This window comes from Marmota flaviventris, chromosome 3 (genome assembly GCF_047511675.1).
Source record: "Marmota flaviventris isolate mMarFla1 chromosome 3, mMarFla1.hap1, whole genome shotgun sequence".
NCBI lineage: Eukaryota > Metazoa > Chordata > Mammalia > Rodentia > Sciuridae > Marmota > Marmota flaviventris.
The window spans coordinates 5520558-5546078 of record NC_092500.1 but is presented as its reverse complement, the minus strand read 5'-3'; the positions used below and the strand labels follow the sequence as shown (position 1 = coordinate 5546078).

At 45.5% G+C, this 25521-nt stretch overlaps 1 protein-coding gene across 1 annotated transcript in view; it reads right to left on the bottom strand.

Annotated features, from left to right (window-relative positions):
* Efcab6 (EF-hand calcium binding domain 6) overlaps nt 1-25521 on the bottom strand; it is a 191314-nt gene that overhangs the window by 105441 nt on the left and 60352 nt on the right. The window contains 2 exon segments of the mRNA XM_071609135.1: nt 4644-4752; nt 5890-6000. Coding sequence (XP_071465236.1) covers nt 4644-4752; nt 5890-6000 — 220 coding nt within the window.

Genomic DNA, 25521 nt, shown 5'->3' with positions numbered 1-25521 from the left:
ATTGAGAGGTCCTGTTTACTGGAAAGAGGGGAAAGAACCCCTACCTCTCACTGAGAGATGTTGTGAATATCAATGCAACAAAACTTACATGGAAAGTGCTTACTAAGAGAGACCCAAAATCTGAAAAGGAAATAAGTTCCTCTAGGGTAAATTAAATCAGGGATATACATACATGCTTAGTTTTTGGCTTGGGAGAGATAATCAACTTTTATGCCCAAATAAGGGATCGTGGCAACTTTTAATAATTTCTGTATAATCGTCACCACTAATGGTAGGACCTTGTCACCACCCCAGAAGAAGTACATTTACTCCATTCCCTACTTCCACACAGCTTGAGGCAACAACTGTTTTCATTCTCTGTGTGATGGGTTCTGTAGACAGAACCATACATGAACACGTGGTCTCTCTGTCTGGCTTCTTTCAAATAGTCCAGTGTGGCTGGGCCTGTCCATGCTACAGCATGCTCGAGCACTTTGTTCCTTTTTATTCCCGATCAGTATTACAATATCTTTTAATATCTGGTCACCATCGGACGACCATTTGGATCATTTTCAGCTTGGAAATTATGAACAATGTTGCTACGAATATTTGCAATGTGTTTGTGTGGACTTACACTTTTTTTGATTTCTCTTGGCCTATACCTAGGTGTGGAATTGCTGGGTCAAATGGTAAATTAGGTTTGATTTTTAAAGAAGCTGTTTTCCATGGTGGTCACATGCCCTGCAACAGTGTGGGAGTGTTCCAGTGTCTCCTCATCCTTATCATCTTTTTGAAATGAATATCCAATTTTCTCAGCAGCATTTTGAAATCCTTTTCCCCATTAGATTTGTCAAAAAGTGAACTGATAAGTATTTATGGGTTCTCAATTTTGTTCCACTGATCTATATGTCTATCCTTATGCCAGTTCCAAAATCTTTATTACTGTAGCTTTATTCTAGAATTCAAAATCAGGAGGCTTAAGTAATATAATTTCATTCTTCTTTTCCAAGATTGTTTGGGCAATTCCATGATCTTTGTATTTTCATGTAAGTTTTAAGATCTTTTTTTTTTTTCACTGTAAAAATAAAAAAGCCAGTTGGACTTTGATAGCATTTGTACTGAATACATAGATTAATTTGGAGAGAACTGAATCTCAGTAATGTTGAGTCCTCCAATCCATGAATATGGAATGTCTCTTCATTTACATCTCCTTTAATTTCTTCTAAGTGTTTTATAATTTTCAGTGTACAATTCTGACACTTCTTTGGTTAATTTATTCCTGGGAATTTTATTCTTTTGATGCTATTAGAATGGAATTGTTTTCTGAAGTTCATTTTCAGATTGTTCATTGCTAGTTTACAAAAATATAATCTTGTATATTAATCTTATATCCTGCAACCTTTGTGAATGCTATTAGTTCTCTCTCTCCCTCCCTCTCTCTGCCTTAGAATTTCCTACAGATATAATCACATTGTCTTAGAATAAAGCTAGTTTCATTTCTTCCTTTCCAATCTGGATGCCTTCTCTTTCTTTTCCTTTCCTGACTGGACTGTAGAGAACGGTAGCATGATGCTGAATAGAAGTGGCAAGGGCTAGCATCCTTGTGTGGTTCCTGACCAGAAGAGGAAAGCATTCCATTGTTATCATCACTATGCTGTTAGCTAAGGGTTTGCCATGAATGACCTTTATTGGGTTAAGAAATTTTCTCTTCTGTTTCAAGTTTGTTGAAAGTTTTATCTTGAATGGCTGTTGGAGTTTTTAGATATTTTTTTCTCCATCTACTGAGATGATTATATGGTTTCAGCCCTAACTCTATTCATATTGTGTATTATGTTCATTGATTTGGGGGAAGTTAAACCAACCTGGCAGTGCAGGGATAAGTCCCACATGTTCATAGCATCCAATGCTTGTGACATGGCTGGATTTGACTTACTATTTTTGGTTGAGAGTGCAACCAAGTCAGGAAGGGTGCTCATCTGCATTTTTTCTCATGACACCCCTGTGTGAATTCAGTCTTGGAGTCACATTGGCCTTGGAATGCGGGGGGAAGTGTTCCTTCCATGCTTCTGAGGGTTCGTGAAGGACGGGTGTTATTTCTAAAAGCAACCTTTGTATTCTTCAATGTAGAGAATTTGCACTTTCATTGTTAAGATATATTTATAGGTATTTGATTTTTTAAAAAAAAGTTTTAGCAATACTTTAAAAATTCTTCTTTTTCTAATTATTTATTACAGTTTTCTAGAAATTTATCGGTCTTTGTGTACTGATCTTGATCCCAGTGGATCAAATTCTAGTATTAATTGTATCATTTGGGGGAAGAGTCTTTTGGGCTTTCTAATAATGAAATCATGTCACCAATAAATAATAGCAGGAGGGGCTGGGGATATAGCTCAGTTGGTAGAGAGCTTGCCTTGCAAGCGCAAGGTGCTGGGTTCAGTCCCCAGCACTAATAATAATAATAATAATAATAATACCAGGAGGAGGAAGCGTGGGTGAGGAGGCAGGATGCACACTGCACGTGGCCATAGGAAATGAGCCACGCCTGACTGAAAGGTGAGTGGTCGCGACGCCCAGGGCCACTTGCAGGAGGGCAGCAGAGTCCGCAGGGAGCACACACAGCAAGTGGGAGGGATGCCCACTCAGGGCGACCTGAAGCAGCCTTTCTTCAGCTTTTCTGCAGGCCTCTCTGTAGCGGGAGTGTCCAGCCTGCCTACTCCTGGCTCCCTTGCCTGCTCTTCTCCTTTTCTTGGCCAAGACCAAGAAAAATGGAGGGGGGACATGCCGGTCAGAAACTCCTCACAGCATGACTTCAGGGGGTGTGACCGTCATTGCTGCCTGTGCGAGTCCAGGGGTGAGCTTGTCAATGGCAACAGCCCTGTGCCATCCACCCAGCTGCTCGGCCCCTGAGCATGCGGGGCCTGGCGGGCTGGGCTCTCAGCTCACTTCCCAGTGTGCTGGCTGGCCTCTGGTGGTCAGCGCAGCCCTGACTTTGACACCACCCGGTGTCTGCAGTGGTCAGCGTTATGCCTACTAAAAATGAAACTCCACTAAATGACTGCTTCAGTAGAGTAACCGGACCTGGGTTGGGCGCACACACCACAGCCTTTGCCCTCTTACCCAGGAGGCTCGTCCTGAGCCTGCGTGGGGCCAGGCAGCCTGGTTGGAAACCCTGGTCCACTAGCCAGGTGGCTCAGGCTGGCCCCAGCCCCAGGCTCCCTCTCCTTGCCTGTCAAATGGAGATGATAATGTCCACGTCACACGGGTAGTGAGAGGACCAAGTGTGTACCTGCCAATCACTTTAGACAGGGCGGGCACACAGTAGGTGCTCAATATTATTCACTCAGAGAGGCCAGTCACACAGTCCCAAGGATTACAGTCATCTCCCTGTACCTGGTTTCACTTTTATCCTCGGTCAGCTGTGGTCAGTACAACATGGTACAAGAAAGTATTGAAAAAGAGAGAGAGAGAGCAAGAGAGAGTGCATTCACATAACTTTTATGGAAGCATATTTATTAATTTTTTATCATTTGTCGTTATTTATCTTTTACTGTGCCTGATTTATAAGTTCAACTACATAACAGGGAAAAGGCCTATAAACACGCGCTGCTTCACACCATTTTGGTGGATGGCAGACACACAGAGTGGCGTGCACTTGGCTGTATACAGGTTGTGTAAGTACCCTTGACCCACCGTGTTCACAAAATGACGAATGGCTGGGATGCGCTCCTCGGGTGGGGCCATCAGGGAGCAGCATCTGGCCGTGGGGACCTCAGCCTACCCTTGTCTTCAGGCATCTGAGGGGAGGGGGCCTGGGAGCACATCTCGCAGATAAAGGGGACAGCTGTGTTTAAAGTAGGTAAGACACCCCAGAAGCACCGAGCCCACGCCTCTGAATCCACAGTGGGAGTGGAAACCCCAAGCGATGGCCGCCTAGACTGACAGCGGGCACACCGCCAGCCTTGAGGCCATGCCAGGCAGGGTGGGCTCCCTGCGTGAGCCCTAGAGCTTGCACCTTCCCCTGGGTCGGCACCTGGGACGGTGATGCAAAGTGATGCTCTAGGTAAGGAAGCTTTGGTACAGGGCCCCACTGGAGTCTAAGGACAAGTAATTCACCCTACTCATCATTTACTAGAGACTCAGTTACCAAAAATGCTTAATAAATAACCAACGAGGGAAGCGCTGCTTTCTCAAATAAACGTTACGGTGAACGGACTGAAGTTCACAGCAAGAGAAAGCCAGCGGCCAATCCATGGCGCGGCCCTCGCCCAGCACAGCAGAAAGTCAACAGCGACTGGGCAGCTAGGAACTGGCCCTGCTGCGGGCACCACGTGGCTGAGCTGGTGGTCTTTAGGTCAGGGTGGGCGCTCCAGCAAGTGGGGGTATGTGGTAGCTGCATGGTTGATGCAAGTCCCACCATTCCTAGTGGCCCTGCCGCCCTCTCCCTGCTGATGGCCCTTGGCTCTCTGCACTGCAATTCGTTTGGCACCAAACAAGCAAGGCTCAGCTTTTGAGCTGAGTCCTGCATGCCCCAGCATACAGCAGGAGCTCAAAAACGTTCGCTGGATGGATAAATGGGTGAATACAGAGTTTTTATTGGTCTTGCTCTGAGTGTTAGCTTTCTTAGAGACAATGAGCTTTTCAATGAGAAGGGTTTCAAATCTTACAGTGTTGATTATCAGTAACGCTTTCTTCAACGCCATGTAGCTGTCTTCACCGTGTCTAAATAGCTTGGTGACAATATTTTCCTTCTGAGGTTGGTTTCTTGAGCCAAGGCTATAATGGATTAGGAGAGAAACCGGAGAAAGATTATATTCTTGAACTTCGTCCTTTCTTAATGCAAAAAACAAGCACGTCACAACAACTATAATAATACTTTCTTTGTAGACGACTCTTGCCAGAAGTGGAAAGTGCCTGTGTCGTCCCACTGTCACTCAGCCGCTGTGGGTGTGATCCTCTCAGCATCCATTAGTGGCACCATCCCCTTGCCCTGCCCCCATGCTGGTCAGCCATCTTGCAAATCTGTGATTCTGACTTCAAAAAAGACCAGGAGAGAGACCACAGATCGCTCCGAGACCGGCCATAGACAGCGTGTCATAGCTCACTCACCCCGATTCCAGGGACTCACAGAGTGGCATCCCAGGAGCAGGAAGGGGCTCCGAGTAACCGGAAGGCTGATGACCAGGGCAGTCACTAAATACTAAAGAGACCCCAGAGAGGGAAGGGACCCAGGGAAACGGGCATTGCCTGTGTGGAACATTTTGCTTTACAACAGAGCGCAGTGCTCTTGGTGCCCATGTGACATCAGGAAGCCTGGGTTTTCTCTTAAGCTTCATGGGGGGATCGGTACAGAATGCAGAAGCAAAGGACTTCTGAGAACGAGCGTCTAAGTTCCAAAACACCCTGGTAAGTCCTCCCTTGCACATTTCTGTGCCCCCCACCCCCAGTCTGTACGGTTGTGTGAGCTGAAGTCACAACACATCTGAGAGGGACGCAGACACGCCCAGGACCCAGGACACCTGTGCCTCACAGTGCTGGACACCGTCAGCACTGTCCCCTTCCATGGGACTCAAGGGCACACCCAGAGCTCGGGGCACCACGGGAGGCGGTGCTCTCCGGGAGCCCTCCAGCTCCCTTGCCACCCCCGCCCAAGCACGAGACTCGCTCACCGTCTCTTCAGGTCTTAATTCTCCCAACTAGAAACTAGAATCTTAATTAAAACCAACCTTATAGTTCAAAGTATTTTAAATAAGAAAAATGTATGAAAAATAATCGGTATGTAAAAGTTGATAATGATTCAATGGAGACTAATTGGTCATTCAAGAAATGGAAAAAAGAATCACTCAGATGTTCTTCAACCTTTTACATATTATGATGTGTGTAACCAAATTTAAAGTTTCCTTTTTTACATACCTACTTGGTTTTTTTGAGGAAACCATATAACTGACTTCGAACTCCTGAGGCTCATTAAATGATGCTAAAAAATGTTTCCAATTGATCTTACTGGTGGTTTTAAGTCCAAATCTAGATTAAAAGAAAGCAAAGATATTAAACATTTTTTTCTATAATACCACACAGATTAGATGCTTAATATTGAATTGAAAATGGAAGCAATGAATTTATATGACATTTCAAACCCAAGGTAAACAAAATCATTTAGTAAAAGAGTACTACAAATTGATTTTTTTTTAAAGTAAGTAAAAAACAAACAGATCCCGCCTCCACGCTCTCCGTCTCCATGTCTGTTGGTGGTGGCACATGCCAGGAAGGAGAGAGGGGAGCTGGTTAAATTCTAAGGTCCACTTTGTTTCAGGCTCATTCAGTGGCTGTGGTCAGTAGGCCCCTAGGTGCTCATCCTGACCCTCGGATCTGTAGACACCTCACCTTACCTCACACAGCCAAGGGACTTCATCCACGTGTCAAGGGTGGACCTTGGGGTGGAGGAATACCCTCAGTTAGGGGGGGTGCCAGCTAATCACGTGAGTTCTTAAAAATGGAGAAAGCTGCAGCCAGGAGAGGATGTGGCATTGGTGGCTGGGAGAGGGAGGAAAGGGCCGAGGAGCAGGCGGCCTGTAGAAGCCACAAAATGGGAAATGGATTTCCCCAAGAGCTCCCCCAGGGCCCTGCGACTTCTGGATTCCAGCCCTGTGAGTGGGGATTGGGCTTCTCAACTGCCAAACATTAAGATGATAAATTCAGGTGGAAGAAGCCAGGAGGCAGCAGTAGAAAAGCTGTGCAGATGAAGTCTCAGCAGGAACAAATAATTGGAAAACTGCTCAAAAACAAATTTCCAAAATCAATATGTTCCCATGACTCAGGGCCCAGTGTTTTTGGAGTCACATGAGGCCAGCAGGAGCAACCAGCAGGAGCCGGTGCAGGGTTCAGAAAGGCCCGAGTGCAACTCCCACTCCGTCCCTTCCGGCTGGCTGACCAGGCAAGTGGCTTCCTTCTCCCATCCTCTGTTCTCACCTGTAAGAGAGCGGAGCAGTGGGCCCCGGAGAAGAAGGACAAGGGATAAAGAAAAAGCAGGCTTCTCCTCCTCGCAGGCTGGACGACCCACAGGGGTGTCCACACAGCCTGACCTTCTGTGTGGTCACCCACACACTAGTATCGCCCCATCCATCCACAGCAGGAGGGCAAAAGCTCATTTTGGTGAAGACCCTTGGACTATAGCAATGAGGCGCCAAGTGGGCACGAGATAGGCTGCCCGGGTGAGCGCTGGGTAGACGGACTGATTACCCCATGCAGGGATTAAAACCTCCAGGAGCGCGAGCAAGAGGAGGTTGCTGGGGAAGACCTTTCAGTGCTCCACAAACTCCAACCCTGAGCTGAGGGCAGCCAGAGGCTGTCTGCGCCCCTGAAGCCTGTGTAAGGAACTGGTCCCACCTGGGGGGCTGTGTTCTGAAGCATGGAGACGGGGGTCTGGGGCCTGACTCCCTATTTAACTTCACTTGAGCTCGTCTTCCATGATAATCACGTGAAGTAAGTTTTCTTTCACTATCCTGAGTTTGCTCACCAGCAGGAGGACCTCGGGGCAGCTCCCTCTCTAGCCTGTGCACGGTGCCATGTCCCCGGAATTGCCCTGGGGCAAGCCAATCAGTGACAAGAATGGCGCGTGGAGAACTGCAGAGCTGGAAAACCTCCCACCACCAGGAGATTAGGACCAGATGGTCATTTGGCCACAACCTCCACCTGTGAGCAGGTGCCCACCAGCCTGTGATCACCCACCTCCTATAGAATCCGTCCCTAAGGCAGCTCCTGGCAAGATGGCCCTCTCAGGGAGGGTCCAATAACCCGCTCATCCTGATCCAGTTCCACCCCCTCACCTCTGGACCAATTGGCTTCCCTTGTGCAGGGAACAGAGTGAGCCGTTGCGGAGTGACAGTTCCTCTCAAGGGTCTTGACACGTATCCCCTACGATTAGGATAGTGATGTGTGTCCACCTAGAAATCTTGCAAGTGAAAGGGGAGCTGCCAGCGTGGATTGGGGGTGGGGCACTGGCTGGCTTCCCCATCAGTCATCAGGAAAGTATTCCTGGGCTTCCAGAGGATGCTTTGAGGGCAAGGGCAGGTGCACACAGACCCACACAGGGCATCACAGACCCACATGGGGCATCACAGTCCCAACTGAGAGGGCCACCGGGAGGAACAAACAGACTGAAGGGACCGTCAGTCAGCTGGGAAGGAGATGCACTTGCCTTCATCAAATGTGAAATCCAAAGATGGCCAAGGCTTGGTTGGAAAGAAATACTTTAGACTCTTGCTGGGCCCAGACCCTGGGTGGTGCCATCTAAGAACTCGCGCCCGTCTTCTTCCTCTCCCTCCTGTGCAAGGTGGACACAGGGGAAGCTGCCATCGTGCCCCTTTGCTCTCGCCTGCAATGCCCTCACAGGTGGCAGGAGCACAGTCCACATGAAATCCTGCCTACGGGAGTGAGTGCCAGGACTCAGGCTGTCGCATTTCTAAATGGAGGTCTTGGTATGATCAAGACCACCTGAGAAGGCCAGGTCTGCCCATGTTTCCTTCAGGAAAAAGAACTAATCTGCCAGCAAATGAAACAAAGTAAGGAGCCTGAGACTCAGTCTGGACTGTTCCATGGGCAGCCGGCCAGCTGTCCATCCACCACACAGCACCGAACGCCGGTTTTCTCTAACACGGGGTTTTGCAACCATCTCCTAACTAGTCTCCCTGTACTTGTCTTGCCTCTCTCCAATGCTCTTGCCTTACTCCATATTCCCGCCAGCCAGAACTTTTTGAAATGAAGATCTGATCAGATGACCCCCTTGCTTAAAATCATCCCGTGCCTCTCCACCACTCCTCGGATAACACCTGTCCTGGAACTTCCAAGCTGCGAGGGAGGCTTGGCTCTGCTGGCCTCTAGCCTCCCCAAGGCACCCGCTGCTGTCTGAGCCAGCATATCGCCCTTGCAGCTCCTCAAAAGGGATCTGCTCCTCCCTCTCCTGGACCCTCTATGGGCTTCCTGTGCCACTGCCACATCCCCAGTCCTTTCCCATCCCCCTTGTGGTGCGTAGTCAGATCTGAAACCAGCCTCGCTCATTCCTCCCTGACCCTCACAACAGTGCTTTGGACTCACCCACCGTCTCCCTCCTGGTCATCACCCACCATTCAGGATCCAGAATAGAGCCCCTGACCCTTCCAAAGCACTGTTACTGATCATGATCAGAGCAGCTAATGGTGGGCAGAGGTCATCACTCCTACTTCTAGCACGTGTTCATGGCAGTGAGGAGACCGACGAGTGGATTTGTCCAGCACCGAGACAAGGTCAGCTAGACAAGGGTCCTGGGTTTGGTGTGCTACTATTCACACACAAAAAAATGTTTCCTTCTTACACAGTTTTTCTTTCCCAAACTTTGATGTAATTTGACAATATTAATTTCCATCCTAAATTTCAGCAAGTTGGAAATTAATTTCCTATTATAGGAACATTATGGCTACTGTTAAAAATAGAATCAGCATCAATATATTGCTTACCAAATTGCCTTTCTTTTTGGGAAAAATACCAAATGAGATCTTCCCTTGGTACCAGATATTAAAGTAAATTAAAATGGATTAAAAGTTAAATTTAAAACTGCGACACAAAAAAAACCTAGAAGAAAACCTAGGTATATACTTATTTGATACTTGAATAGGAAGGAATTTATTCTTAAATAAGAAACCCTAAACTATTTAATTATATCAAAATAAAAAAATGTTTGTAAAACAGAAATATCAAACAGCCAAACAACATTATCTACTGTAACTATGCACAATAAACCACTAACATCATCAAACAAAGTGTTTATTTTGGAAATTAATATGAAAATACTAAAACCTGACTTCTTCCAGTAGTGGTAGCATGAGATTCTATAGGATCAACTTTCCTGCAGGTAATCACGGTGCACTCTGGGGTAACACCAAAAACAGCTGCAGGAGGCACGGTGAACAGAAGCAGGAAAGGCTGGTGGGAATCCACGCTGAGAGAGGGGAGGTGGGCCGTTCTCAGTCCTTCCAGCCTCAGGCTAGTACTGCAGCATGAGGTGGGGCACGAGCACCAGTTCAAAAAAGTGAACTAAAAAAGAAGCCTTTCTGGTCTGGAAAGTAGAAGGCCAATTGCTGGTTACCCGTGGTCACTAGGAAGAAAGTCCTAGAAGGGAAAGAGCCAGACAGGAATCCCTTCATCTGTCTCACCACATTTCTGCCTGGCTCCTGAAGCTCACATGCTCAGAAAACACTCCAAATACCTCAGATAAGCACAAAGGAGCTGAACTCAGATCAGGACTGCCACCAAAGAAACAGAGTGTGCAGTTTGAGTCCAACCAATACAGTGGCTAAACCAAAATATACTATATTCATTAGGAAAGATATTCAAATTTATTATCTCCTGAATCGATCATTCCAAATTTCTAAGATGCATTCCAAATATAAACAAGAAAAATGGAGCATACACTAAGGGAAAAAGAAAATCAACAGAGATAACCCAATGTTAACACTAACAGACAAGGATTTTAAAAGCAATGATAATAACTGTCCCTGATGAAATGAATGAAAATATGCTCATAATAAGTCAAAAGATAGGAAATCTCATCTGAGACTCAAAAACATGCTATAGAATACCAGAGGGTCTAATATACATGTAGCTGGAATCACAGAAGGAGAGGAGAAAGAGAGTGGGGAAGAAAAAATATTTAAAGAAACGAAGGACAAATTTTTCCAAATTTGATTAAAAATATATATCTACAGATTTAGGACACAACACAAACACCAAGCAGCAGGACACACACAACAAAGCCATGCAAAGGCACAGCATCAGTGCTAAGTTGTAAGTCAGACTCAAAGGTGACTCTTTTTTTTCCTAATTTTTTTTTTAGTTGTAGATGGACACAATACTTTTATTTATTTGTTTATATGTGGTGCTAAGGATGGGACACAGAGCCTCACGTGTGCTAGGCACGTGCTCCACCACTGAGCCACAGCCATGGCCCTCAAAGGCGAATCTTGAATTCTACAAGAGAAGAACGACTCATTACACACTGGAGCAGGAACTGAAGTGATTGTTTCCATCCAGAACAACGGAAGGCCAGCGGTGGGGACGATGCCAGAAAGCGCTGAAGGAAAGAAATGTCACCCATGGACTTCCTGTCCAAGAAAATATCCTTCAGCAATGAAAAAGAAATTAGACATTCTAAATAAAAAGAAAAACAAGGTGACCCATCATTAGCCACCAACAGCTCGGCCAGGGAAGTCCTCAGGCTGAAAGGAAATGACAGCAGATGGCCTGGCTCCTCAGAAAGGAAGGAGAAAGGGTTGGAATGGAAAATGTTCGAGAAGAGGAAGGACTCTTTGCTATCTCTTAGTGTACCTATAAATCTACAACTAACATTGTCTTGTGGGGTTTCTGCACAGGCACTACATCCATAGTGTAAATGGCATGGCGGGCCGAACAAGACCTATATGCCTGCACAGGTTCTGTTTTATGTGAGTGGTACAGGATCAGCTCTATGCAAACTGGAACAAGTCAGGAGTGCTTATTATAACCTCAGAGCAACAACGAAGAATGATGCAAAGAAATATACCTAAAAATAACAAGAAAATTAAAATGGAATATTTAAGATATTCAGATCATCTAAAAAGAAGGCAAAAGGAAAAGAATAAAGAAAAAACAAAACAGAAGAAAATTTTTAAAAACCGAGGGGACAAAGAATAAATGGAGACTCGAACTAAACATCTGAATATTCTTTTCAATGTTAATATACCATATTCTTCAACTGAAAAATAGAGATTATCAGAATATAATAATAAATAATAATAATAATTTTAAAAATTTTAAGTTGTAGATGGACACAATAACTTTATTTTATTTATTTGTTTTTATGTGGTGCTGAGGATTGAACCCAGTGCACTTCACATGTGCTAGGTGAGCACTCTACCACTGAGCCACAACCCCAGCTCCCAGAATGGATTTTTAAAGATTTAAATTTATGCTTTAATAAAAGAGTCACATTTATAACATAATAAACCTAAGTTGGAAAGAACATGACCTTTAGCTAGGTGATCAAGGTTACCGTCAATAGCAAAAAGTCATACGGATACCAAGCACCCTTGGAGTGATGTGGTGACCATGCACTTCACCTCTGTGGCCTTTCTCACAAAAGACACGCTACTGCTGTCTAATCAGCCAAATCCCAAAGTAAAGACATTCTTTAAAATTTCTAACCAGTAATCCTCAAAGCTTGCAAGGTCACTAAACAACCAGATCCTGATTAACTGTCATAATCAAGAGGAGTCTAAGGGCATCCCAAAATGTAATGGGGCATCCCAAAATAATGTCCTACAATAACAACAACAACAAAAGATTTTAGAGAAAAACTGAGGAAATATGAGTAATTTAAGGGCCTTAGTTGACATATATATCAATACTGATTCATTAATTGTGAAAGTGCAGTAATGAAAAACGTTAATAACAATGGAGTCAGCTGAGAGTGCACTAGAACTCCACAGGCTACCTCCACAGTCATTCTGTTAACGTAAAGCTGCTCTAAAATAAGTGTTGTTTTTTTTAAAAAAAAAGATGATGAGAGAATGTTACAAGTAGCATTATGCTGATACATCTGGCAATAAGATGAAATGGATTATTTTGAAAAACACAAATTACCAAAATGACCCAAAAAGGAGGAGAAAATTTGAATAGATCTATGTTAGTCTTTTCAAAATTTAACTTGTGACTTAAAATATTTCCCCAAAGAAAAGTCCCAGTGCACATGGCTTCTCAGGTGAATTAAATTGCACATTTAATAAATTAATGCCAGTCTGATGGCAGAGTTCAGGAAGGAAACATTCCTCAAGGCATTTTTTGAGACCAGTGTTACTCGGATCCCAAATCCAGAGATTTTATAAGAAAAGGCACTACTAGGCAAATATCACTCCTGGAAAAACATGCAAAAATATTAACAAAATTTAGCAAGTAAACCCAACAATATGCAAAATGGATAATGAGGTACAACCAAGTGAACCTTAATCCTAAGACACAAAGGTTGGTTTAACTTTTGAAAAATCAATGAATGTAATTCACCATATTAGTAGGGTAATGGAGGAAAAACTTATTTATTCATCAAAATTTATTTGGAAAAGTATTTTTAAAAATTCAATATATATTAACATATAAGGAATAGAAAGAAAATTCCTTAAATTAATGAAAGACATCAATCAAAAATCCATCCCAACAGACTGCGCAAACCCCAACACAGGAATACGAGAAGTATGAAAAAATGAGACAACAGGATCCTCCTGAAGTTAATAATTCACCTGCAACTGACTCCAAAGACACTGAAGTAGATGAAATGCCAGATTAAGAAATCAAAAGAATGATTAGAAAAATGATCAATAAATTCTGAGAGAACACAGAAAAACAACTAAATGAATTTAGGAAGTATACAGGATATTAATGAGAATTTAATAAAGAGATAGAGATATTGAAATGAAACCAAGACAGAAATCTTGGAAATGAAAGGCACAATAAATCAAATAGAATGTTCAGTGAAATTCTCTCTGATAGACTATGCAGAAGGCAAATCAAGAGCTGGAAGACAAAGTGGCCTTGAATGGGCCAAATCACATAGTGTGCATGTACGAATATGTGGCAGTGACTCCCCCGTCACACACAGTTAGAATGCACCAATAAAACATATGGGGAAAGGTACATGAAAGGCCAATATCACATGAAAACAGGGTCAGTGCCGTTAAATCATCAGCAAACTGCAACTAACACCCGAAGGAGACCCGTCCGCACATCACCAGAACGGAAGACGGAGGCACCTTCTCACTCCAGGCCAAGGCGCAGGGCAACGCGGGCACTTTGGAGAACAGGCTGATGGTGCCACAAGTGTAAATGAATGCTCGCCACACAATCTGGTGACAGCACCACTAGACATGTGCCCATGAGCCACAAAAACACATGTCCACACAAGACCTGTTCGTGGGTGTTCCTTGGAGCATCTCCCACGCTGGCCCCAAACCCAAACCAGCCCAACGCCCACCAGCTGGGGCGGGACTAGTGGAGAGCAGAGCATGCCACACGAGGGGGAGGCCTGACCCGATGGCCCGGGAGAGGAGTCCAGCCCAACAGCACGTCTGCGGGAACCCACCTCTGATAATGACAGTGACGGGGGCAGGTCAGTGGTGACCAGAGGCCCAGGTTCCCATTGCCAGCACAGCAAAAATGCCCGCCTACACCCGCATGACTGCCAAAGCCCGTTAAACTCCCATTTAGAAATGAGTTTATTTTCTATTAAGTACACTTCAATGAAGCTGGGGTAACAGATTTTAAAAGCAGAAGATAGACAAAGAACACAAGCAAACAATTTAGAGAAGTACATCTGACTTTTAAAAAAGAAAATCACAGGACCCCAATAGCAATGGGGACATGCAAATCTAAGCGACAATAAGAAACTGACCTTTGCTTATGAAATTAGCAAGGGTTTTTAAACAGCGATATTAAAGGCTGACACGAAGCACCCTCATGAACCTCTCTGTTGACAAAGCATTGTGCGGCCACCAAAAATTCATTTCAAACATTTTTCAGTGACATGATATGAGGATGGCCTTAGGCCTGAGCCTAAGCAACTCCAATTAAAAAACTCCAGTTTGAAACCTGCAGTCTCACCTGGAGCACCTAAAGGAGCCCTCCAGTGTGGCCCTCAGGCACAAACAAGTTACTTCCCCCAACCCTGACAAACTCAGAGTGAGGTCTAGGGGAGGGAGAGGTGGAGGCCCTGGGGCGGACTCTCCCTGCCCAGTCCCTGGAGCCCCCCTCGCTGTCCTCTCCTCTCACTCTCACCAACCTCGTGCCCACTTCTGGACTGGTCTGGTAGCGGATGTCCTGGGGGCTCTAGGAAGATACGCGTAGGCCCAAGTGGAGGAGACAGACCTGAGACAGTGCGAGGCCTGCGTTCTGCAGAGTTCCTAGGAACCCGGCGGTCTGCGGCATGTTGGGTGGGAACATCCCCCCAGGTGAAGGGTGCCACTGATCACAAAGGAAGAGGATGGGCTGGAAGGGTGTCCCAGATGGGGGACAATTTGCTCCTGCTGCTCTGATCCATTTGCAGGTAACTCACAAGGTTGCAAATGTGACTGAGGCGTAGACAGTACCATCACTTACAGGTGGTCCAGGCTGGAACGCCAACCGCTGTCCCGCGTGGGCCTCTGACCCAGGTGCCCAATGCTACCACCGGCACCTGTGGTGAAGGGAGGCTATGTGGGCCCTTCCAAAAACCTCACAAGGAGTGCCTCACACAGACCCCTAGAGCTGGGACACAGGGCCCTGCCCTTAGCCTGCTGCGGAGGCCTGGACAGTCTGAATGCCTGACCACAAGACAAAAGTGACCGTGAACCCATATCACCTAGGCCAAACAGGGGAGTCACGGAGCTGGATGTGACACTCGGTTACATGGAAATGGCCCACGAGAGGCCAGGCCCACGCGGGTCTGAACAAGGCAAAGAGTACATGTGAACCGGCCTGAGACGTCCAAGGCACCCGCTCCTGCCCCCACGGGCTCCCACCACCCACACCTGCACCTCAGGAAGTTCCTCGTGCTTGAGTGACAAGAAAGATCCGGGCCTGGCAGCAGATGGCCACCCAACATGCTGCCCCACCTCCCAGGAAAGCCAGTCCTGCCCTCAGGGCCCTGCCCCACTTGGGGAGGGGGGCAGAGACCAGTGCCGCCAGAGAGACGGACCTGCCCGAAGAAGGCATGACGCTCTGTGTGGGTTTGCGGGCGGTGACAGCTGGCTGCTGGCTGGTCAGGGACTCGGGGAGAATGAGATTAAAAGACTGGGGACAGAAAGGCCTGGAAGAAGCCCCCAGTGGACCTCAATTACAGCTCTGAAAGAAATGTATGTCCCATGCAGATGCCCCTGTGTAGTGGCTCCTGACAGGGAGGAAAGTGACTTGTGTTGTCACTCATCACCCCAAGCAACCCAGGGCTGACATAGCCTTCCAACACAAATGAGCATGGCCAGTCGCAGGAATGGCGGCAGCAGGGCAGGTTGAAAATGGATTCCTGACCTTGAGCTGAGCTGGTGCTGCCTGCCGAGAACCCACCCTGCCAACAGCAGAGGCCAGCTGCGCCTTCCTCTGGGTGGACTGTAGAGACACCTGGCCAAGGTTACACCAGATCCCTGGTGCAAATCTGCCTCCCCTGCCTGATGTGTGTCTCCACACCCATCACCTGGGGTCCTCCAGGATGCTGCCCCGTCACCCTGACGTCCAATTGCAGTACAACTTTCAACCAAGGGACCCCTCTGCCTTGAAGAAGGGTGGCGATAGACTCCTGCTGAGAGCCATAGCCAAGTCCGAATGACGCATGGCATTTTTGCCAGAACGGAGTGGTTGAGAGGTGACGCCAGCAAGTCATTGAGATGATAATGGTCATGTTAAGCTGTGTATATTAGACCCCTGCTTTCCACCTCGGCCTGCTACTTTGGAGTTCTCGCTCTACTTTGGAGTTCTTGCCGGGATTCACAGAGAGTTCCCATTGGTTGGGGAAGTGCCGGAGGAGGGATTTCCGGTTGGTGGTTCCTGGAGGAGCCGCATGGCGTTCAGGAGAGTTCCCGGGAGCGTGTGTGTGGAGTGTGCTGGGGGAGTTCAGAAATAAAGTTTGTTCCTGCTTCAGTGGCTCGCGATTTGTGCCCAGCCAGACTGCGGCAGACTCCATGCACGTGGCCAGTGGTCCTGCCCCATCATCTGGAGCTGATGACTTGACAGATGGCTGCAGGCCTTGCCCATAACGCCAGTCCAGTCCTCCTGTGGGGGAGGGCACCGTGCCACAGGACACACACTGTGACTTGATCCAGACACCGTGGCCCAACAGAGACGCACACCAGGACTGAGAACTGTGGAAAGGCAGGCTGGGCGCCTCACCAGGGAACGATGCTGTCCAGCACAGATGCTGGCAGGGAAAGGGGCCACAGAATGGACGGTGAGAGACTGTCCACAGGGACCTCCCGATGGGACAGCATGAACTTCGGCAGCTCTGTGCAGGGCGCCTCTGTTTCCCTCCCACCACGGCCTCCAATGGGAAGCCAGCGGTTCAGATCCTGGGCGGGGACAAACCGGCCTCTCCAGGGCTCTGAGTGGCTCGAGGTCTTCACTGAAAGGACAAGGGTCCTCTGTCCTGAAAGGATGCCGAGGCTCCAACTGGAGACTGTGCTGAGACCACTTTCTGCTCTCTGCTCTGCACAGTGCCCAGGGGTGGCTTCAGCTGGACTCTCACACTCCTGGCTTTCAGCTGGGCTTGGCTGGCACCGGGCACAGCAGGTGGAGGGTGAGGGGCTGAGTTCCTCCCAGCCTGCTCCCTGCAGGCTGCAGCTGGCCGGGCTGGCATTCTCCCACAAAGCCTGTCTGCTGCAGGCCGGGGACCCTCCTCCAGCCACAGCTCTTGTTCCACTCAGGAACTGCCTCCTCTCCTGCCCCTTAAGGCGAAGGAAGTTCTCCTGGCTTCCCTTCCCCCTGGCCCCAAGCTGTTGCCTCTGGTGCTGATTTCACTGCCTCCTGTCTTCACATGGGCCAAAGACCCTTTCAGAAACCTGTAAGAGTCAGGCAAAGTGGCACCCATGACTTGGGAGGCTGAGGCAAGAGGATCAAAAATTCAAGCCCAGCCTGGGCAATTAGTAAGACTCACTCTCAAAATAAAAAATAAGAATGACTGGCCATCTGTTTTCTGCCTGGACTCTGGCCAGTGTGTGGCCAGACTAAGATCGCAGTCAGGATGTGGAGCCGTCTGGTACCCACAGCACCCTCCTGCTTCTCCTCTGAGCCACATCCCCTGGCCCAGCCCTGTCACTCAAGACCTGTTCTCCTGTGTCACTGTGCTGCCTTTCCCAGATGTCACGTAAACGGAGAGATCCTAGAGCCAGGGTCAAAGGGGTTTAGCAATGACCGGAAACATCTCCTAGTGTGCATCCTCCCTCACACGTCTGGGCTGAGTGGCTTACTTCTCCTGTGGCACAGCGCCTGCCAGGCCACCGGGCCACCGGCGTGAAAGGGGAAACCATCAGCAGGAGACGCTTCTGACTGAAGAACAGCTCGCAGGACAGGTGGACAGACACCTCTCCACCAACGTGCTAGGTCATTCCATCCTCTTCCTTAAACTCATTCTTCAGATTTAACACTGGTTTATTTTTACTAGATCTATTTTATAGAAAAGTCTAGGCAACATTGAAAGGCACAGATGTTATAATGAAGGTAAAGTTAGCTGTGCAATTAAAGCCTAGCATTCATTTACATTTTTTTCATTAAAATATATATATATATATTCCATTAAATATATATGAAAGTAGCTTTTAAAGTCTCTATAAGATTATTTAGATCAAGACTTTATGCTTTATTACCAAGTTGTAGGGTTTTTAATTTAATACCTAGATGTTGACTATTAAAAAATAACAAACTCAAATACACACCTATCTTTTTTTTTATTATCTACTCTTAAATTGGATAGGAATAATTTCTCAAATCATTCTGCATGGAGGTAGGTTTTGGATTTAATTTTCCTTCCTTCCTTATTCTTCCCCATATTGTTTGCCTTTAGGAAGAAAACTAAACACGTGTTTTCACTTTATTTCTTAAATTCAAACGCAGGCCTTTGACTTTTCCTCATGATCCAGTTTTGTGAGTCCTGATGTGCTCAGATGCACGTGGACTCCTGTGCTCAGTGCGCGGTCCCCTCACCCAGGGACCCTCTGCTGCCCTTCCCCTGGTTCCTGACCTGGCAAGTCACCGCCCCCTCTCTGCCCGTGGTCTTGCCTCTCCCAGCACGCTGGACGTCGGCGTCCTACTGTGGCAACACTTGAGGCGGCTCCTTTGGCATCTCCGAGGGGACGGCTGTGTGTGACAATGGTCCACACCCTCTGTGCTGACCGGCATCTGCTGGATGGTGTGCAGGTCAGGCACCCACCTGCCGAGTTACTGCTGGGCTGCTTCCAGCTTGGGATGATCGTGAATAGAGCTGCTATGAATATTTATCATAGATTTTTTAAGTTGTAATTGGACACAATACCTTTATTTTTATTTGTTTTTATTTTTATGTGGTGCTGAGGATGGAACCCAGCGCTTCGCACATGCTAGGCGAGCACTCTATTGCTGAGACACACCTCAGCCCTTATCATAGATTTTTTTTTAGTGAACTCTTAAGTTACTAAAAGTCATACAAAATTTGCCCAGCTGTAAACATGGACTCCTCCTGGTAAGTACACGGAAAAATCATAGAAACGTTAAGCCTAAATTTAGATGAATCTCATGATGCTCTTAGTAAAAGGTAGGAAGAAGTTAAGGGTGCCCTCTCCGGGCAGCCCATGTGTCCCCCCCCCCGGCCCCACCTGCACATCAGCCTGGCCCACCCAGCCAGGCGACCCCGGCCCCCACTACTTCTACCTCTTGCTCTCGTTCCCTGCCTGTTCTTTCCTCGTAGAATCCAGCAGGATCTCCCTATCAGTCCTAAGACCTTAACAATCACCATTTAAATCCAAGAAGTAGGTTACAACCAAGCAACTGTGACAGTATGGGGAACTTAATATATGTATTCTCTAAAAGTATAACAGAAAATAAAAAGGACATTTTAGTACAATGGATGGACCATTAAAGATAGAACCTTACAAAGAAATGTCCTTGGATAGAATAGGAAATACAAATTGGGACAAAATTTAAATAAGAATTTAAGATATGGCAAAGCAGACCTTCAGGTGACGGGGAGCCACAGGATACAGAGAAATGTCAGGATAAAGAGAAATGTCGAAATCCAGACAGCCTGTCAGATCACATGCACCAGTCGGCAGTGATGGCTATCCTGACCCAAGATGACCATCTTAACAAACCCCAGAAGCCGTGACGCAGATAGCCCAGATCCTACCTGAGGACCTGGGCAAGGTGTTGGTAAACTTTAAGAAGAGCAAGAGAGCCGTCTGCTGCAGGGGCTGGTCTGTGAAACAGCTGGGCCCCTGTGAGGTGACCCTCAGGCATCTGAATGAGAAGAACTGGGAGAAAACCTGGGAGGCTGTGAGCTGTCTGTGACTTCGCAGCAGGAAAACTGCCCTGGGGGACAGTCCAGCTCAATGGGAAACCGAGGCAGAAGGAGAGGGAACGGAGCTGTGGCAGCCGGGAGCCCAGCCTGAGCTCTGCGTGGCTGTTGGTCTGGTGATTTCCCCAGACATGGGTCTGTCTCCTCTCAGTTGTGTGGACTTCAGCAAGAAATGTGGTATGATTTGGGCACCGAAAGAAGCCACAGAGAAGTAGGCATGAAACACAAAGAATAAGGGCCACAGAGGGCAGTGTCTTTTTAATGAGCTTAATGAATGTTAGATACCTTTAAAATAAAACTGTGGAGAAGGAAAGGGTTATTTAATAAATGGTGATGGGAAAACAGATTATCTATTCAGAAAAAAAGTGTTTTCTTTTAATTTAGATACTCAATTTATATTACAATGGATTAATGGAATTTCTTTTTTTTTACAGAATAAGAGAAGCAAGCAGTACAGAATGGAGTTTATAATCAAGGCTGGGTGAGAATGATGAGTTAATAGATTTTAAACAAGAGAAGACATTCCAAAAACAAAAAAAAGAAAGATTAATATATTTGATTATATTAAATTATAAACTTCAAAACGATGAGGCATCACATTAAGAAAGAAATTGAAAGCTGAGAGAAATGGCTGCAGCACTTAGAATGCAAAGGGTTATCTTTTAACAATTATCTAATTATAAAAAAAATTAACCAAAAAAATTAACTCAAAAAACAATCCATTTGGGCCACTGCCAATTAGAGCATGAAAAAAATTCACACCAAGGGAGACACAGTCAGTGCACGGGCATGTACATGTCCAGCCTCTGTATCAGCCCAAAAATATGAACTAAAACAAGGCACTACTGATATCTGTTGTCAAAATTTTAAAGCAACGTTAATGTTCAATGCGGGAAGGAACATGAGACTAGGACATTCGCACAATATCGACTGCAGTCCTTACAGAAATGCACAAGGGTGACAAGGAGCCAGCAAGAGGGCAGACTAGGAGGGCAGCCCGGAAGCCCCGGCACCCCATGTTCTGGTGTATCGTGTTTCCATTTTTATTTGTGCCACACCCAGGAGTTCAGCAGCACTTGGAGGCCTCAAAGCCCACTCCAAGACTCTGCCAACCCCAAATGATTTTGGCAAAGAGCAGAGGCTAGATCTGCTGCAACCAGGAGTTCCAACGGTCTTCAGCCCAGCCTCAAAGCCCACCCCACGGCACCGCGTGGGCAGGGAGTGAGCCTCGCCTGTGCTCCACTGAGCCAAGTGCAGCTCCTGTCCATCCCAACCAGAGGCTCCACCTAACCCCGGGGCCCTGCTGCCACCCCACCCAGCTGCATCACTCAAAGAGCAGGAGGAACTTGGGAAAACTCACAAAACATGAAAAGTAAGGCTTATGATCTTGAACAACTAATGGGCCAATGAAAAAATTAAAAGGGAAATTAAAAAATATCTCAGGGCAAATGAAAACAGAAACACAACATATCCAGACTTTCAGATACAAGAAGAGCAATTCTAAGAGGAAAACCTAGCAACAAAAGCCTATACTTAAGAAAGATTTCAATAAATAACTTAATTTCACCCCTCAGGGAAATAGAAAAAGAACAAACTGAGCCCAATATCACCAGAAAGAAAGAATTAACAAAGATCAAAGAATAAATAAATGAAATAGAGGCTAGAGAACCCATTTTAAAAGATCAATGAAACTAGTGACTGGGGCTGCAGCTCAGTGGTAGAGCACTTGCCTTGCAAGTGTGAGGCACTGGGTTCGATTCTCAGCACCACATAAAAATAAAAGATAAAAGTATTGTGTCCACCTAAAACTAAAAAATATTTTTAAAAAAGATCAATTAAACTAAGAGTTGATTTTTTGAAAATATAAACAAGATAGGAACACTTCAGCTAGACTATGAAATGAAAGAGGAGACACTGCAACTGATATTACAATTGTACAGAAATTCAAAGGATCGTGAGAATACTATGAACCAAAGAAACTGATTACCTATAAGAAATGGACAAATTTCAGACACATACAACCTACCAAGATCGAATCATGAACCTATAGGACATTTGAACAGACTAATAATGAGTAAGGAGGTTGAATTAGTAATAAAATTCTTTCATCAATAAAAATCCCAGGACCTGATGGTTTCACTTCTGAATTCTATTAAATATTGAAAGAATTAAATTCTTCTCAAACTCTTTCCAAAAAATTGAGGGGGAAATACTTCTAAACTTCTCTTACAAGGCCAGCAATACCCTGATACCAAAGCCAGTCAAGGACATCACAAGAAAAGAAACCTACAGGCCAATTTCCTTGTTGAACATAAATGCGAAAGTTCTCAAAACAAAAACTGGCAAACTGAATTTAATAACCCATGAAAAGGAACATTCACTGTGATTAAGAGGGTTTAACCCCAGATTCAAGGGTTATTCAACATGCTAAAAAGATGGGATACATCGCATTGACAGAATAAAGAATCAAAACTGTGTGATCATTTCTATGAATGCAGGAAAAAAAACACTTGACAAAATTCAACATCCCTTCATGATTTATTTAAGAAAAAAACAACACTCAAACAATTAGATATAAGAAATGTACCTGACCACAATAAAGGCCAATGATGAAAAATTGAAACACTGCAAGATTCAGAACAAGGCCAGGATGCCCGCTCCCCCACTTCCTTTCAACAGAGTACTGCAAGTTCTTGCCGGAACACTCAGGCAAGAGAAGAACTGAAAAGCATCCAAGTAGGAAGGGGAGAAGTGAAATCGTCACTGTTGGCTGGTGAGATGATCTCATATATGTAAAATCCTGAAGATTTCTCTCCCCCCCCCACCTCTCTCTCTCTCTCTCTCTCTCTCTCTCTCTCTCTCTCTCTCTCTCTCACACACACACACACACACACACACACACACACACACACACAGTTAGAAGTAATAAATGAATGCAGCAAAATTGCAGGATACAAAATTAACACACAAAACTCATTATCATTTCATATACTAATAATGAACTATCCAAAAAGGAAATCAAGAAAATAATATAATTTTAATAGATACTAAAAATATTTCAGAATAAATTTAGCCAAGGAGGTGAAAACAATTATATATATATATATATATATATATATATATATATATATATATATATGTAATATATATATGAAAAATTGAAGAAAACACAAATAAATGGAAAGATATCCCATGTCCATTGATCAAAAGAATTAACATTGTTAAAATATCTGTACTATCCAGAGCAATCTACAGATTCAATCCAATTGCTATGAAAATGTCACTTTTCATAGAAATACAAAAATAACCCTAACATTCATCAGGAACCACAAAAATCTTCAAATAACCAAGGCAATTACAAAGAACAAAACTGGAGGCATTACATTACCTGATTTCAAAGCAATAGTAATCAAAACTGCATGGTACTAGCATAAAAATAGACTCATCAACCAATGAGACAGAACAGAGGACCCACTAATGAAGTCACGTGTTTTTGACAGAAAGGCCAAGCATACACACTGGGGAAAGGATAGTATCTTCCTGGAAAACTGAAAATCCACATGCAGAAGAACACAACTGCACCCTATGTCAGACCACATCAAAAAACCAACTCAAAATGGATTAAAGACTCAGTCATAACGTGGGAAATACAGAACTTCTTAAGAAAACAGGGGAGAACTACCCAGCAGGGGGCTGGAGAAAGACTTTTTCTTTCTTTCTGTTTTTTTAGATTTGACCCCAAATGTGCAAGCAATAAATGCAAATGTAGGCAAATGGGATTACTTCAAAATAGAAGGTTTCTGTACAGCAAAGAAAACGATCAACAGTGTGAAGAGACAACCCACAGACTGGGAGTCGATATCTGCATACCATGTACTGTTAAGGGATTAATATCCAACATACACTAGGTCCTCAGGCAACTCTGGAGAAAGAAAATAATCTGATCAAAAATGTCAAGGGACTGAAGAGACTTTTCTTAAAAGACACACAGTGGCTAAGGTGTATGAAACGTTCGACATCACCATCCCACCCACACCTCAGAGCGGCTCCGGGGAATGGAGCTGCGTGAGCTTTCCACGCGGATCTCCTCGGCCTGTGCCTACAGCTGTGGTGCGCAGGTGAAGGAGAGGAGCCCTGTGCACGCGGGCGGCGAGGTGAGGGAGTCCAGCCATTAAGGAAAACTACATGGAGGTCTCTTACGACACTGAAGATAGACTCGCCCTGTGATCCAGCAACCTTGCCTCTGGGTATTTACCCCCCAGAATGTGAGGTCGATTTCTTGAAGATGTTTATCTACATCAAACATGTATTTTGGTGTTTATTTACATCAAGTGTTCAGTGCAGCACTGTTCACAATAGCCAGGTTATGGAATCCCGATGTATCCATCAAGGGAGGATGGGTGAAGAAACCAAGCCATATCACACATGGAATACTATTGAGCTTTTAAAAGGAAGGAAATTATGTCATTCTTGACAACGTGGATGGGACTGGAGAACATTATGCTTAGAGAAATAAGCCAGGCACAGGAAGACAAGTACCACAGCTTCTCCTTGCAAATGGAGGCTAAAACAGTCACCTCACCAGAGCACAGAGTCAAATGATGTTACCAGAGACTGCGGGGAGGGGAACAGAAGTGCTCAATTAGCAGAAATAATCAGCACATTTTAGCTTTGAGAGAGATCACATAGCATGCCAAATAGATTATATTTTATAGAACAGTATCACACATTCCAAAGTCACTGGGAGTACATCTCAAATACCCCATTACAGAGATGTTTAGAATTTTGGAGATGGATATGCTAATTTCCTTGACTTAATTATTCCACATTGTATGCACAAATCATAACACTGCTTTGTACTCCATAAATACATACAACTATAACTTGCTAACTTGTTAACTTTACAATGAAAAATAAAATTCAAAAATAGAAAAAATATTCAGAAGTATGCAGTATGGAAATACAGTCTGAAGAAAAAGTATCCCCTGGGGCTGGGGATGTGGCTCAAGCGGTAGCGCGCTCGCCTGGCAGGCATGCGGCCCGGGTTCGATCCTCAGCACCACATACAAACAAAGATGTTGTGTCCGCCGATAACTAAAAATTAAAAATATTAAAAATTCTCTCTCTCTCTCTCCTCTCTCACTCTCTCTTTAAAAAAAAAAAAAGAAAAAAGAAAAAGTACCCCTCCCAAAGGAAAAAGGAATGTGCCTGGAGATGTCCTGTTATGGCAGTGACAATGTTGCTCCCAGCTCCCAGCTGCCTGGACCTCTCTACAGCAAGGGCGGTGACCCCAGGGCTCCTCACCAGGACCCCGCCTGCCTCTGCACCTGAACCTTGTACCTTTTGGAGCCAAGCCCCAGAATGCCACCTGTGGGCTTGTCCTTAGAGCCAGTGGCCCGCTGCTGGGGCTGCTCCCACAGAGCTTCCGGTGACTGCTTCTCCCGATGCCCCATTTTTCCTGAGGCCTCCTCAGACCACGC